Raw genomic sequence first — 14,574 nt, 5'->3', positions numbered from 1 at the left:
CTATGAAGCCACACTGACTATGCAGGCTTTTACAGAAAAGGAAAGCTGAACTTTAAAAACACTAACATGATTCGGCATTTCCTGAACAAGTGAAGATAATGGCAGCCTCTGCGATTCTGACCTATCAACTAACTTACTGAACTTCTTGAATTTTACCACGGTAAAGACTTCTTTTTACCTGATCTTATATGTTTGCAGTAACGTATTAATTTTAAAATATATTTAGGGGCGCCTGGGTGGTTCAGTCGGTGAGTTGGCCGAAATTCAACTCAAGTCATGATCTCATGGTTCATGAGTTCGAGCCCCACATCACTCCCTGTGCTGAAAGCATGGAGCCTGCTTGGGATTCTCTCTCTCTCTCTGCCCCTCCCCAACTTGTATATGCACTCTCTCTCAAAATAAATAAACTTAATAAATAAATAAATAAATAAATAAATAAATAAATAAATAAATAAAACATATTTAACAAAATATACTCCATAAATCCAAACACTGGACGGTTTTCATGCAGTCCTTCATTCAGTCATCAATTAAATACCATGCCCTAGCATACCATGAAGATTGCTAGGGATTCAAAATAAAATTCCTGACTCTAAAAAATATCACACTTGAATAGAGAGACACAGTACTCCACTTTCTGCTACTAAAGGGATGGCCAAAACAATGAATGTAACCTCTGCCATTTCACAATGACATACCGTCATTTAAAAAATATTGCCTCTATCTGAATTAATGGCAAGTTATACACTCAAATAGATAAGGCAACAAGGCTTGGCAAACACATTTATCCATCAGTAGATTTAATTACAGCATTAGCCTTACATAAGCAATTAACCTTGACCAACACAGGTTTGAACAAAAATGCTGATTAAGAATTTACTAATTATCCTTCCCAACTTCAGAAGTTAGCTAACATCTGGTCTTTATAATAAACATACACCAACTCAACATAGGTTATTTACAGTTAAATGAAGATAAATATTAACTGAATGGCTAAAAATGAAGAACATGAAACACACATTAAAAACACAATAACTTGTTTTGTTTTGAAAGCCCAAGTGTCCCACAAATGTCACTTTACTTGGAAGAACATTTTTGAGAATAATGGTCTTTTGAATCTATGCAGAGATTCCATTTATTGTAATAAAGAAAAAAACATATAAATCATAAATGCGTCAGCATTTCATAATGAGAATGCCAGGATCTGCATGCAGTTAAGCAACTTGGCTGTTTGCCTGCTTTACTTAAAACCAGAAGAGAGGTATAATCCCGATACCCAAGTCTTCTAGCAGCTGTGCTGAGCAGACAAGAGCGATGTCTCATGTAGCAGCTACCTCCAAATGTACAGATACATGCACCCTGGTGATCAGAGGTTAGCAATACTGTGTATCTGCTCGCTTTCAGTGTTAAATATTTAATGGCATATTTTTCCTTAATGGAACTCAGGCACATCTGATCAGTCACTGGGATCATTTGGTAATGCAGTCAAAGTTATCATACTGCCATTTCACATCAACTTTGTAATTAGATAATTCATCACTTTATTAATTCAAAAGATTGCTTTCTTTACTACTTTATAGCATGCTACAGTAGGGAAACCCAACTGAGCTGATCAACAAAAAGGCTCTAAAATTTGGTCCTAGATGAACTTGAAACCCTCATGTGGCAAACACACACACACTCCCGACCTTTCAAAACAATGGAAGCAATATTCTTTCCACAAATCCGCCTTGCAGCAACGGTGAAATGATATAGCACCAGTACCTCTAGAATAAGAGGTCTAACAAAACTGAAACTTGAAAATTAAAAACTGAATATATCACAAACACCTTTGTTCCTACTTTCTACTGAGGCACACTGCTCTTCCGAACAAAAAGGACCAAAGAAGGAGTTATTTGGTAATTTTTCCTTCTTGCTGATTTTATACACTTTACTAAAATCATGAGGTTATGGCAGAATATCACATAGATTATAGTAATACTCTTGGTCTAAAGACACACACCAGCCAAATGCAAGTATGTAGTCTCGAATATAATAATATCATTACTATTGTCTTGTGTCTTATTTCTAACGTATCTCTATCAAAAATATTAAATCACGGGGCACCTGGGTGGCTCAGTCGGTTGAGTGTCCGACTTCAGCTCAGGTCATGATCTCACGGTTTGTGGGTTCGAGCCCCGCATCGGGCTCTGTGCTGACGGCTCAGAGCCTGGAGCCTGCCCAGGATCCTGTGTCTCCCTCTCTCTCTGCCCCTCCCCGACTCACGCTCTGTCTCTGTCTCAAAAATGAATAAACATTAAAAATATATATAGATAGATATTAAATCACTATTCTTTTCCTATTATGAATTTGCAAGATTCTTGTTTTAATAATTTCCCACTGTTTCTGTAATAAAAAAGAATTCTCTCCCAGTAAAAAAGAATCTGCACAGAATGCAAATCAACGTAAAATTTAAGTATCATAATACAGAAAACCCTTCCACAAAACTCATTTTCAAATCTGTACAAGCACAGTGTATACTGAAAAACCAGCTGCAACTAATAACATTAACATTTAGAGTTTAGAAAGACAAGCTGTGGAGGTCACATATGTACCCGAAAGAATAAAAATAACATGCTACCAGAATTATTACTTTGTTTGAAAGGGAAAGGGAGAGAACATCTTCTCAAACAGATGTGGAATTTCTAATAAAAAAACTCTGTGGCAGTTGTACAATATTATAAAATTAAAGAGTCCTTTGCAGAACTCTGGAAACATAATGACACATGTTTTATGGTCAGGAAGGACACTTCTAATATTGTTATTTCCAATTTAACAGGTTTTTTTGAGACATTTCAAGCAACTAGTTCATTCTGTATTTTATTACTCAGATCTTATCACATTTCTAATTGGTCTACCAAATGCATTTTTAGAGAAGGAAGCGGTAAGTCCAGAAAAAATAATTAAGTACATGTTTAAACAACTCTATGCAATAATCTCTAAATATATATATATATAGATATATATATATAGATATCTATCTATATTTAGAATATATATCTATATTTAGATAAAATTAGATAAATTTAGATATATTCTAAATATAGATAGATATCTATATATATATATAGATATAGATATAGATATATATACTCTTTGCATAGAAAATAAACTCAAAACCATCTCTACTGACATTAAGTTTAGGCATTAATAACCATTACCAATAATAATCAATATATATTTCTAGGGATGGAATAGAGAAATAGTACTCATTCCATGCCATTTCAGTGAATTATAACATGATGACTAATGAATCTTTTAATTTCAGCTTTTTAAAATGCATGTGTGGGAAACATTTCATTCATCATGGAAAGCTTACTTTTATGTTTCCTGTGTGACATCCCAAGGAACTACTCTCAAGTCACGGAGTTGTCATGAATGCAGGAAACAGTAAATGATTTTCGTCTGCCATAACTACGGGCTGAAACCAAGCCCATTACTAGGGGAAAGGTACTATTTCCTGTTCGCAAACTTTCTTCTCAACAAGATAGGTAATTTTCAGCATCTCCAGAGACACCAGCGCTGGGCACGACTGTAAGCCATGGTCTGAAACTCTGGTTTACAATGAGCCACACTACACTCTTGATAATCCACATGACAGCACAGGGAGACCTAAAACACTGAACTTTTAGACTGGAATATAAATAAAGCTGGGAGGTGGGGCCAGCAGTAGTAGAAATTTATAACATGTGTTAGACACATGAAGTACTTTTGATTTAATCCTCACTTTCATCTGTGAAAGCAAATGAAAGTTATTGTTAGTATTATTCCCATTAACAAGATGAGGACATCAAGCTTAAGAGAATTTTATTTTCTCGTCTAAGAAAGCAACTTAACCATCATACTATTTGGCATCCATTTAAATTAGTCCTTCTCTTAATTGCTATTGTCTCACCACTTAAAGTTTTTATTTATTAGTTATAGTATAAACATTTTTCTCTATTTGTAGCAAATATTTAGAACTCAAACAGTAGATTGAACCACAGCAGTGGTCATGCTAAGATAAATCCATTTTGAAACCTGACCCGAAATTTTATTTGAAGGTAGAAGGGGAAGAAAAAAATTGTGGGCTGGGAAGGAGAAGGGGCCTGCGGAGACAGACACACAAATCTTCTCTCAACGATCTGACAAAGAGTCGGCAGAGTGAATCTAGCCTCCACCTCTCACGAACATACAAATAACCACACCTCTCCTGTGTGCTCATTTGTAAGTATCTCCAATGCAGCCCACACTTTGGCCACCGCAATTACTCTCAGCAGTTCCCATCGCTTTCCTCACACTTGACACCTTCATTTCCATTCAGTCAGGCCCTTCAACCACCCCCACCCCCAGTAACATACAATCTAATTTAAGTTTCTAGGGTTTTTTTGCTGGGGTAGGGGGGCCGAGAGAGAGAATTCCAAGCAGGCTCCACACTCTCAGTGCAGAGCCCAATGCAGAGCTTGAACTCATGAACCATGAGATGATGGCCTGAGCTGAAGTCAAACACTTAACCGACTAAGCTGCCCAAACACCCTACATACAATCTAATTTTTAAAAGACCAAGCAAACTATTGTGCAAATAGAGCTCCTGGCCAATTCCCCCAGACCCTCCATCCAACCACATCACCGCTCTGAAGCCCCTTCTGTGGAAAGTCTGGAGGTGCTATTACCTTCACTAATTTTCTATTACCAACTAATGCAAAACAAACATTTTAAACATCAAGCTTTTATTCAAACTCTTATTGTATCACCAAATATAACAGAAACATATATTCCACAGAGAACAACCACCTTTTCAAATCTTCTCTTTCAAATCTTCAATGTGTTTTTCTCAGTTCAGGGGGTCAGAGGAGCCAGCACCCTTCACTCCCCACCAGCATTTCCAGACCATTTGTCTATGATTGTTTCCCTATACCACCCTCTCTTCTGAAATCCATGCCATCAATTTCACTTTCTATGTGAAGTCTTCCTGGATACCCTCCCCTAGAAAAATTTCTCCTTCATATGCCTCATGCTATTTACTTTTCTATAGCCAGGCAATAAATTAATAAGTGGATAGGATGTATTTATAAAGCAAACTCCTACAATCTAAACCCCAACTGGTAATTGCTATCCACAAGTCTGTTTGTTTATGTGGGAGTGGGGAGCAGGAGACTAATATTGGTGCTAAGTGGAGAAAAAAGAGGCCTACTTGGAAACAAGATCCACCAAAAATGACTATCCAATAATGTCTTTGGAAGAAGGGGTTGGGGAGGGAGGGTATGGAAGGTTCTAAGTAAAACCAAGTCTTAAGTAGCAGAAGCACATTCCGTGCTAAGAATCTAGTTCAACAGGAGATACATACACTATTTTCAACAGAAAATCCCAGAGTGTTCAAAACATAAACTGCCAACTTTTAAGGAATTACTCATGGTCTTCTATTAGAAAAAGCCACCAGCCTGTTTATAGCAGCATTATCTACAACAGCCAAATTATGGAAACAGCCCAAGTGGCCATCAATTGATGAATAAAGAAGATCTGGCATGCATGCATGCGTGTGTGTGTGTGTGTACATATATATATATATATATATATACATATACATATATATATACACATATATATATAATGGATTATTAGTCATAAAGAATGAAATCTTGCCATCTGCAATGACATGGGTGGAGCTAGAGAATATTTATGCGAAGTGAAATGAGTCAGAGAAAGACAAATACCATGATTTCACTCATACATGGAATTTAAAAAAATAAATGAGCAAAGGGAAAAAGACAGAGAGAGAGAGAGAGAGAGAAACCAAGAAACAGACTCTTAACTACAGAGAACACACAATGGTCACCAGAAGGGAGGTGGTGGGGGGATGAGGGAAACAGGTGATGGGGATTAAGGACTGCACTTGTCATGATGAGCACAGAGTAACATATGGAAGTGCTGAACCACTATATTGTATACCTGAAACTAATATTACACTATGTTAACTAAAAAAGGAGGAGGAGGAGGAGAGGGAGGGGGAGGGGGAGGGGGAGGGGGAGGAGGAAAGGAAAAAGAAAAAAAGGCTAGCAGGGAATGAAACATGCTCTCAGGATTAAGAACCCTTTCATCCTCCACTGAGTCCTTTCATTTTCTGGCAAGTGCAAGTTTAATACGCATATCCCCAAGTAAGACTTTTGGCTTGGTAAGGTTTTTTTGCCATAGTAAATAATTTTCAGACTTATAACAACATATTTCTATAACTTGTATCAAGAATGCTTTGTACCAGGCCTGAAAAAAAGGGTCTGCTTAATTTAATAACTGAATTTACTAACTTCTCAAGTAGCCGAGAGGCTTCATAACAAAAGACTAATTGTAAGGAGTATTTGGAAATATAAATGAAAAAAGAACATTTGTCTGAAATCTAAGTATTAAAATATCAGATATAAAACAAGTGTGAAAATTACTGAAACAAAAAAAAAAAAAAAAGAAAAGAAAATTACTGAAACCAGGTGATGGAAACAGGAGGGTTCATTATACCAGTCTCTACTTTCATGCACGTTTGGAAAAGTCCATAATCAAAAAGTCCAAAAAATGAAGATATAAACAAATTTAGAAAAGCTCTCAGAGTTGCTTACGCCATAAGTGACCATGAGATGAGCTGACACATAAGCTCGGCATGGCCAATGCCTGCACAAACCAGAATGAATGTTAATGAAGGGGACCAAAAGTAAAACATAAAACAGGACTTCGTTTATTGAGGCCAGGTGACGCCAGCCTTCTTCAAAGCATGAATCCAAAAGGCTGAGGAAGGCAGGGCAGCGCGGACCCGCTCTTGACAGCCTATATGTATGAAAGCAGCAGCGGTGGGCAGTACGCCCTGTGGGGCCCACTTCCCTCGGTGAATTCTATGCCAGGGACACAGGGAGGGGCAGTTTCAGGGATAAAACTGTCTGCCCGATGTTCTCCATCCACTTCCAACGCACTTGTGATCTGCACCATCACACATGAGCAGTGGTAGGAGCTCAGCAGCTCATCCCTGAGGTGTGCAGGACGCAATCAGCTTAACATAAAACTACTCTATAAAAACAATGACAAAGAAGAAAGTAGGGAGAAAATGAGGAGGAGGAGGAAAGTGACCCCTTTCAAGGACATATTTGTAAGCAGAAAAGTAACTCAACAAAACTTTTAAAAGGAGGTACAGGGGGTCTTAGGTTAATGCTGCTTTAACCCACATTTTAAGGCAGAAATCACACATCTGAGTCCAGTTCCCCTCAAAAGCTCAAAGGTGAACACATGTTCTACTTTTGTGGCAATGTCAGATACAACCACGTGGGGAGGAGAGAATATTATTAAAACTTTGTCTGCTTATCCACAGAGACGTAACTTTCCCCCTACACGGCATGGAAAGAGTTTCACTGTAAGATACATGAAACTAAATTTTTTAAAAGAAATTAGAGAAATAAGATAGTAATTCACATTTTACACTGAGCAATAGAAAGGACTTTTCAGTGTTTTTCATAAAGACTAATAACACCAGTAACTAGCACTTGAACATTTTCTAATAACAGAAAAACTGTCACAGAAAAGCCACAGACTTTACACTAAGAATAAAGTTATAGTCATGATAAGGCACTTTTTTATCTTTCAGGTGTTACTTTGTATAGTGTTTAAGCACCTGTGTGCATTGTACACATGGTACTCCTAAAGGTTATAATTTTCAGAGGGATGTGAAATAAAAACACACGAGAAACTTCTCACATGTGTTATAAGTAACCATTATATTTTAAAATCAGTTTTAAATTGAAGACAAATGAAAATTTAATGCTAAGATGATATTACCAGAAAAATCATAAAAACATACCCTAAAGAATACAAATATATTTGGGGAAAACAAGAATAAATCTCTAGCAATCACATTAATCACATTTAAAATCTTAGAAAATAGACAGATTGTAAAACACACCTTAAAAATATTCATGGGATAAGTACGTTAGTAGATGTGCACTTACAAATTGTAACATCAGTGGCAAAATCACCCTCGAATGTAAAATTTTACTTGTTATTAAAATGTGATCGATATTTAAGCAAACCCAAAAACACACTATGAGAAGGCAAGGAGAGCAAACACACAGCATTAGTGGGGATGTATCTGGTCCTTTGTCCTGATCCGAGGACAGACAGCAAGGATCAGTCAGCGCATTCTTTCTCCTTGAGCCCAAACAAACCCTCAGAATCATTCTAAACAAAGCATGTCAGATAGTGTCTACCAAGAGACCGCAGATAAAATATTGAATTAAACCTATTTTCTATCCCTAGTCTAGGATTTCAGTTGACATAAAACACTTAAACAGATTTTTAGACAATTATTTTTAAATCAGAAATGGTTATATTTTCATATTATTTAGAATTCACTTAATCAAGAAATGGATTCCAATAAATTTTTCACTTTAAAGACCAAGATCTATCACAGAAACAACCACAAAAGCAAATGAATGTAATTGGCAAACTTGAATCCATTAGTAAGAAACAATGGAATAATATACTGCTTTCTTTTAGAAAAGAAAGCAACCCTTTCAAGAGTGCAGACAATGAACGTACTCGGCCATTAATAAGTGTACTGATGAGACAGAAAAGGTAATACCCTTTTCAACAGAAGCAATACATTCTCTCATTCTCCACTTATTAAGGTGGGAGAGTGATTTAAGGCTTGAAAATCCTGGATTTTCAAGGATCAACAAAAGAAAAAGTAAAGGGTTGATTTATGGCATTAACAAAGATTTCAAACACTTAACACTTACTTTTGCAAAAGCTTCAAAAATGTCAAAGGAAGGTGGCAGCTGAGAAGCATCCTGTATTTCTTCTCTCATGAAATGTTGAAATGTCATTACAAGTTGCCTGAGGCCCTCTTTCTTATCTTCGGTCAGTTTGTTAATATCTTTTTTAAAGGGAAAATAAATAGCACAATCACACAGTGAATTTTTAATGGATAACTTTCAGGTGTTCAATGTTAGCTATTAAACCAGATATTTCCTGCTCTAGATTTCATTCTGACAGAGAGCAAATATGTTTCTTTTTATTTGTTGACAACTACAAATTATGATACATATATTATCAATTAAATTCTGCCAAACTTCATCGACAATATAGGATCAAATGCCTATCAAAACAAAATAAATACACATACAGATGAAAACCACTACAACCAGAATCGGTAAAGATGTGCATTACAGATTCTCCACATTATCCTGTGCATGTGTTCAACCCATCATAAATGCTTAAAGTCAGTGAATTTAAGCAGATTTTCCCATGAAACAATTTACAACCCAGAGCATAACTAACTGATAAACAGTGTATCTCAAAGGCAGGAAAAAAAAATGAGAAGTAAAAAGTTCAGCTAAAGTTCATTTGGTGAAATGTGTCACATAGCACATTGAGAAGGAAACAGGGACCAACCCAAGAAACCCCAACTTCAAGTTATTTCCACACTGAATGAACAAGATGTGGTGCTGTTTACAGCACTGTCCACAAGAGCCAAAGTCTGGAAAGAGCCCGAATGCCCATCAACAGATGACTGGATAAAGAAGATGTGGTGTGTGTGTATAATATATATGTGTGTGTGTGTGTGTGTATATATATATATATATGTGTGTGTGTGTGTGTGTGTGTGTGTATATATATATATATATATATATATACATATACACACAATGGAGTATTGCTTGGCATTCAAAAAGAAGGAAATCTTGCCATCTGCAACAACGTGGATGGAACTAGAATGTATCATGCTAAGTAAAATAAGTCAGTCAGAAAAAGACAAATACCATATGACGTTACTCACATGTGGAATTTAAGATACAAAACAGATGAACATAAGGGAAGGGAAGCAATAATAATATAAAAACAAGGAAGGGGACAAAACAGAAGAGACTCTTAAATACAGAGAACAAACTGACGGTTGCTCTGGAGGGGTTATGGGTGGGTGTTGGGCTAAATGGATGAGGGACATTAAGCAGGGCACTTGTTGGGATGAGCACTGGGTGTTATACGTAAGAGGATGAATCACTGGAATCTACTCCCGAAATCATAATTGCACTATATGCTAACTAACTTGGATATAAATTTAAAAAATAATTAATTAATTAATTAATTAAAAAAAAAAAAAAAAAAAGATGTGGTGCTGCTAAAACCCAAATAGAAGGAGAAGGTTCCAAAGAGTAGTTATCCAAATATCACCCCTTTGAAAACTCAGTTTAATCTGTACCACAAAAACGTGTTAAGACTAGGGAGTGTACAATTAATAACATTTGAGAACACTGTACTTAAGGCAGCACGTGTGAAACCACTACTGAGCAGGGCTAATGTTAACAGTAAAACTCACTGCAAGAGATGTTAATTACCTAGTCATAATATAACACGAAAAAATGACTAATTACTTTTCTATTAAAACTTGAAAACATACATCAAGTTGAACTATAGCATAATTCTCCTGCTCGTGTCAGGTCTACATATTCTCTTTAAATTACTTGTTCAACGGAATAATTAACCCCATGATTTCTTGAATAATAATTTATTATCACTGGCACTTAGGATCCCATAACCATAAATCTATACAAGATCATCTTCTTACTGGTCTCCACCCAGAAATACTAAACTGTGTGGCAAAATTTACCCTACAAGGTCTAGCTACTTTGGGGTGAAGTCATTTACAACCTCACTGAAGAGGGTCTGTGCCAATAAGAAGGAAAAATAAACCCTACATTTACTGAACACTCTGATTTGGAAGGCCGTTCAGTGTTCCCAAACAGCACGGCCACCACTGTGGTAGTTCAAAAGAAAAACAACACTCAATGCTGTCAGACAGCCCAAGTCAGCCATACCTTCTACTTTCCTTATTATCTAAAGGACCAGTGGATCCAAAAATTCCCTGGAACCCCCTTGTTCACATCACTCTTCCTGGACATCAAAAAGAAACTAAGAGTGGGTTATGGTTCTTTACAAACTCCTAAATCGCCAAAACTACCCTGGAATAAATAAATAAATAGTCAGTCGTAGATAAAAATATGAAAAGTGTTATTAGATTTGCCTCACATAATAAAGAGAAAGAAAAGCAATGTTAAAAAGAAAGCAACACACAGGGTCAGCAAATAAATGATAGGATTCTTTTGATGGTGATATAGACAACCACTTACTTGACTCCAGATCATAAAATGAATAAAGTTTCTCCGATTCAGAGGGTGTTTCTTCCATCTATGAAGCAAAGGGGGAAAACACCAAAAACAATTTCAAGTGCTCTAATATATAAATGAATATATTTGACTATCTTTAGATATTTTAATAAAAGTCCGTTTAAAAAGACAACTTTCTATATATTCCTTCTCTTCATCACTTTCTTAGAGTTGAATTATTTAATCAGTAACAATTGTAAAATAAAATCTAAGTTGTGACTTAATCTACCAGTTTAATTTCCAAATGGAAAACTCTTTTACAACAAATTTCATACTTTTATTTCTTTTTCCCCAGCTCTACCCACAGATTTATATCACTGTAAGGATTCTGCTACTAATGATTATAGAAAAGCAGAGATGGATGAATAAAATAATAATTTATTACAAACTGTAAAACTTTGAACAAGCTATCTCACCTTTCCTAATCTAAAACATAGTAATCATAGCACCTGATTCTCTGGGTTGTTATGGGGAAAAATGAGGTCTATCGTGTAAAGCAATTAGGACAGGGCCTGGAAATAGGATGTGTTCAACAGAAGGTAGCTATTACTATAATTGCTTTCTATTAGATTCTGATGCAGTGGGTCCTGGTTCTCTATCTTTTCAATATTAATAAAGTAAAAAAAAATTTCAGACTCAAATATTATAATGATCACAGAGATTAAAGAAATGCATAATAACAAAGTTGATCTGAATTTATTATCGCTTTGAAATAAATTTGTATTTTTTAGTTCAACACAATATATACATTTGCAAATAGTGGTTAATTATACGATAGATGTCATATACTCAGTTCAAAGACAATGCCCATTTCATATTCCACATTCATTTTTTGGAAATTGAGATGTTACTGGCACATAACATCTTGTTAGTTTTAAGTGTGTAATCATACTTTTACATTCTTAAAACTCTCTATTAAATTTTATAGCCCCCCCCCCCCCAATAAAAGTCAATAACCAACAGGACAGAACAAAGCTGGAGACTGAAATAATTTGAGAAAGAGATATTCATGTGAAATTCTGGCCAAAAAAAGGTCTGGAGGGTATTGCCAGAGGTTTATTTCAAAGAATCTAGTGAGTGTTTTGGTAAAGTAGGGGAAAGGGCTGAAGAAACAATTTCAGTGAAACCTGGCTATTAAAAAAAAAAAAAAGATAATCACACTTTCATGTAAGATTAATTATCATCTAATTAAAGCCTCACTTGAAGAAGCAACCAAAAAGTTAGTGCATTAGTTCACAGTCGAAAAGTAATGAAGGGAACATAACAGACATCACTGGCATCTCACGCCTTAGATACAGGACCTTGTGTTTCTATTCCCAGGAGGTCACACACAGAGAGGGCCCTCAAAGGTGGTGCTGCCTCACCACCACTGAGGCTGACTAACAGCAAAACAGCAAGTTTCTGTCTTAAAATACTCCCTGGAGTAATCTACCTTCTCCCTTCATATGCGTTTAAAGACAGCCTTAAATATGAATAGTACCTGCAACTTCAAGAGCTTTGGCTAAATTAAACCCCTAGCATATTTCACGAATTTTATACTCACAAGTTTGAAAACAACTCTGCCAAGAAGTCGAACGGAATCCGGGGGATACCTGGGTTTGCAGCTTTTAAGACATTTACATTCCCGCTTGTGGTCTTGCCAAGCTTTTTTCTGTTAAGACAAGAGTGGGGAGGGAACATGTGACAGAGAAATGTAACTTTCATTTACAATGGCTTTGAACATTGAGAGTCATCAACACTAATTTAATTTCAACAGCCTAAATAGAACTGCGTAATAGAAAATGAAAGCAATATTCTAATACTGTTAATCATGCAGGATCCAGTCTTTGCCAAGCATGCAATTACCAGGCTGGACACCAAGGCTTATGCTCCCACTCTGTCCTTTAATATGCCCCATGGTTATTACCTGGCTGGTGGAGTCCAAAGAAAGAATCATTATGGCTTACTTAATAATGTATAAGATAGTCTTTTAGCTGATTAAATAGAGTTCAATAATAGATGGTAATTTTGAACACAAAAAGAAAATATCTCACCAAATTAGAAAATAAACACATGGTTCAGGAAAATTAAAAGAGGGCAGACAGCTTTCTGAGTTTCTGTGCTGCTACAGTGAGTACAAAAATATCAGGAGAGCCAACATACAATAAATATGAAACCTTCCGTATTTAAAGACAACACAGAAAAGGGTTATTAGCTAAAATGACTAAATGTCACTTGCCCAGGACCGTTGTGTTTTATTTATTTTGTGGTCCTGGCTTAATCATTAACAATTAATAGTGCCTCTTTTCATTCTGAAAAGTGTGGTCTGGATGATAAATTTCTTGGTCGCTTAACCGATGATCCTAGCCATGTGCTGGCGTGGCTGAAAAGACTGAAAAGTGAGCCAGTCACCAATCCTGCAACACTGTAGATTATGGACTCTCCCTGAGTCTTAGGGTCAGAAATGTTAGAGTATCCCCCTGTGAGCGGGAGACAGTTCGACCAAACGTCTAATATGTTCTATTCCAACAGGGCTGAAGTTCCATCACTGAAATGCCTGATGCTCACAGGCATTCTTGCTTCACAAACTATAAACGTGCCTCCCAACTTCTGGCCCTATTAACATTCCTCCAGGAGGAACTCCCTTTTCCATCCACAGCACAAACATGCAGTGCAACCAAAAATTTCAAAAGTGCAGCAGCTATTTTGAAAACGGACTTTGATTCAAGTTGAAGCCAGCATTTTGTTCAGAATCACTGCCCCTGCTGAGTTGCTGTATGAAACTGTGGCCCGTGTGCTATTTCCTCATAATTCAAATCTTGAAGACATTGCTTACAAGGGGTGTCTCACCTCTTTTACCAACTCTACCCATGGTTGCCTCACTTCATTTCTTTATATCCACCATGGAAATGCTTTTAATGTGATGTTTGTAACCTTTTTTTTTTTTTAGTATTTATACTTCACTCATTTCTAAATAAGACTGAGTTGCTTCGAAGGATGTATATAAAATAAGTTTATAAAATTAGAAACAGAAAATGTTAAATCTATAAAAAAAAATAGTTCTCTAGCATTTATTGAGCATCCTACAGTATGTCAGACACATGGGTGGGCAATTAAAAAACGGTATTTCACGTGATATTCACAAAAATCCAAATGGTAGATATTATCTTCTATTAAAGATTAATAAAGTAAGGCTGGGATCTGACTACCAAGCTATATAAACATAAAAGGGGAGTAAAAATTCTTAGTATGCCAAACAGGAGAGCTAAGTAAGTCCCATGTTCATGCACTAAATTGATCTGGGCTAGGCAAAAAAAAAAGCATAATGGCTTATATAACTCTCATCTGACAGGAAAGAAAAACACACGGCCTTACCAACTAT

The 14,574-nt window shown here is 36.2% G+C and overlaps 1 protein-coding gene across 2 annotated transcripts in view; it reads right to left on the bottom strand.

Moving 5' to 3' along the window:
- SMYD3 (SET and MYND domain containing 3) overlaps positions 1–14,574 on the bottom strand; it is a 690,952-nt gene that overhangs the window by 497,290 nt on the left and 179,088 nt on the right. For both annotated transcript variants that reach the window (XM_042924638.1, XM_042924637.1), the window contains exons 3-5: positions 12,757–12,864; positions 11,178–11,235; positions 8,787–8,923 (exon numbers count right to left, since the gene is read on the bottom strand). In XM_042924638.1, the coding sequence (XP_042780572.1) occupies positions 8,787–8,923; positions 11,178–11,235; positions 12,757–12,864 (303 nt within the window). The remainder of the gene's footprint in view (positions 1–8,786; positions 8,924–11,177; positions 11,236–12,756; positions 12,865–14,574) is intronic.

The sequence above is a fragment of the Panthera leo genome, chromosome F3 (genome assembly GCF_018350215.1).
Source record: "Panthera leo isolate Ple1 chromosome F3, P.leo_Ple1_pat1.1, whole genome shotgun sequence".
NCBI classification, from domain to species: domain Eukaryota; kingdom Metazoa; phylum Chordata; class Mammalia; order Carnivora; family Felidae; genus Panthera; species Panthera leo.
The sequence above is the reverse complement of the archived record's forward strand: the minus strand, read 5'-3'. Positions and strand labels throughout refer to the sequence as shown.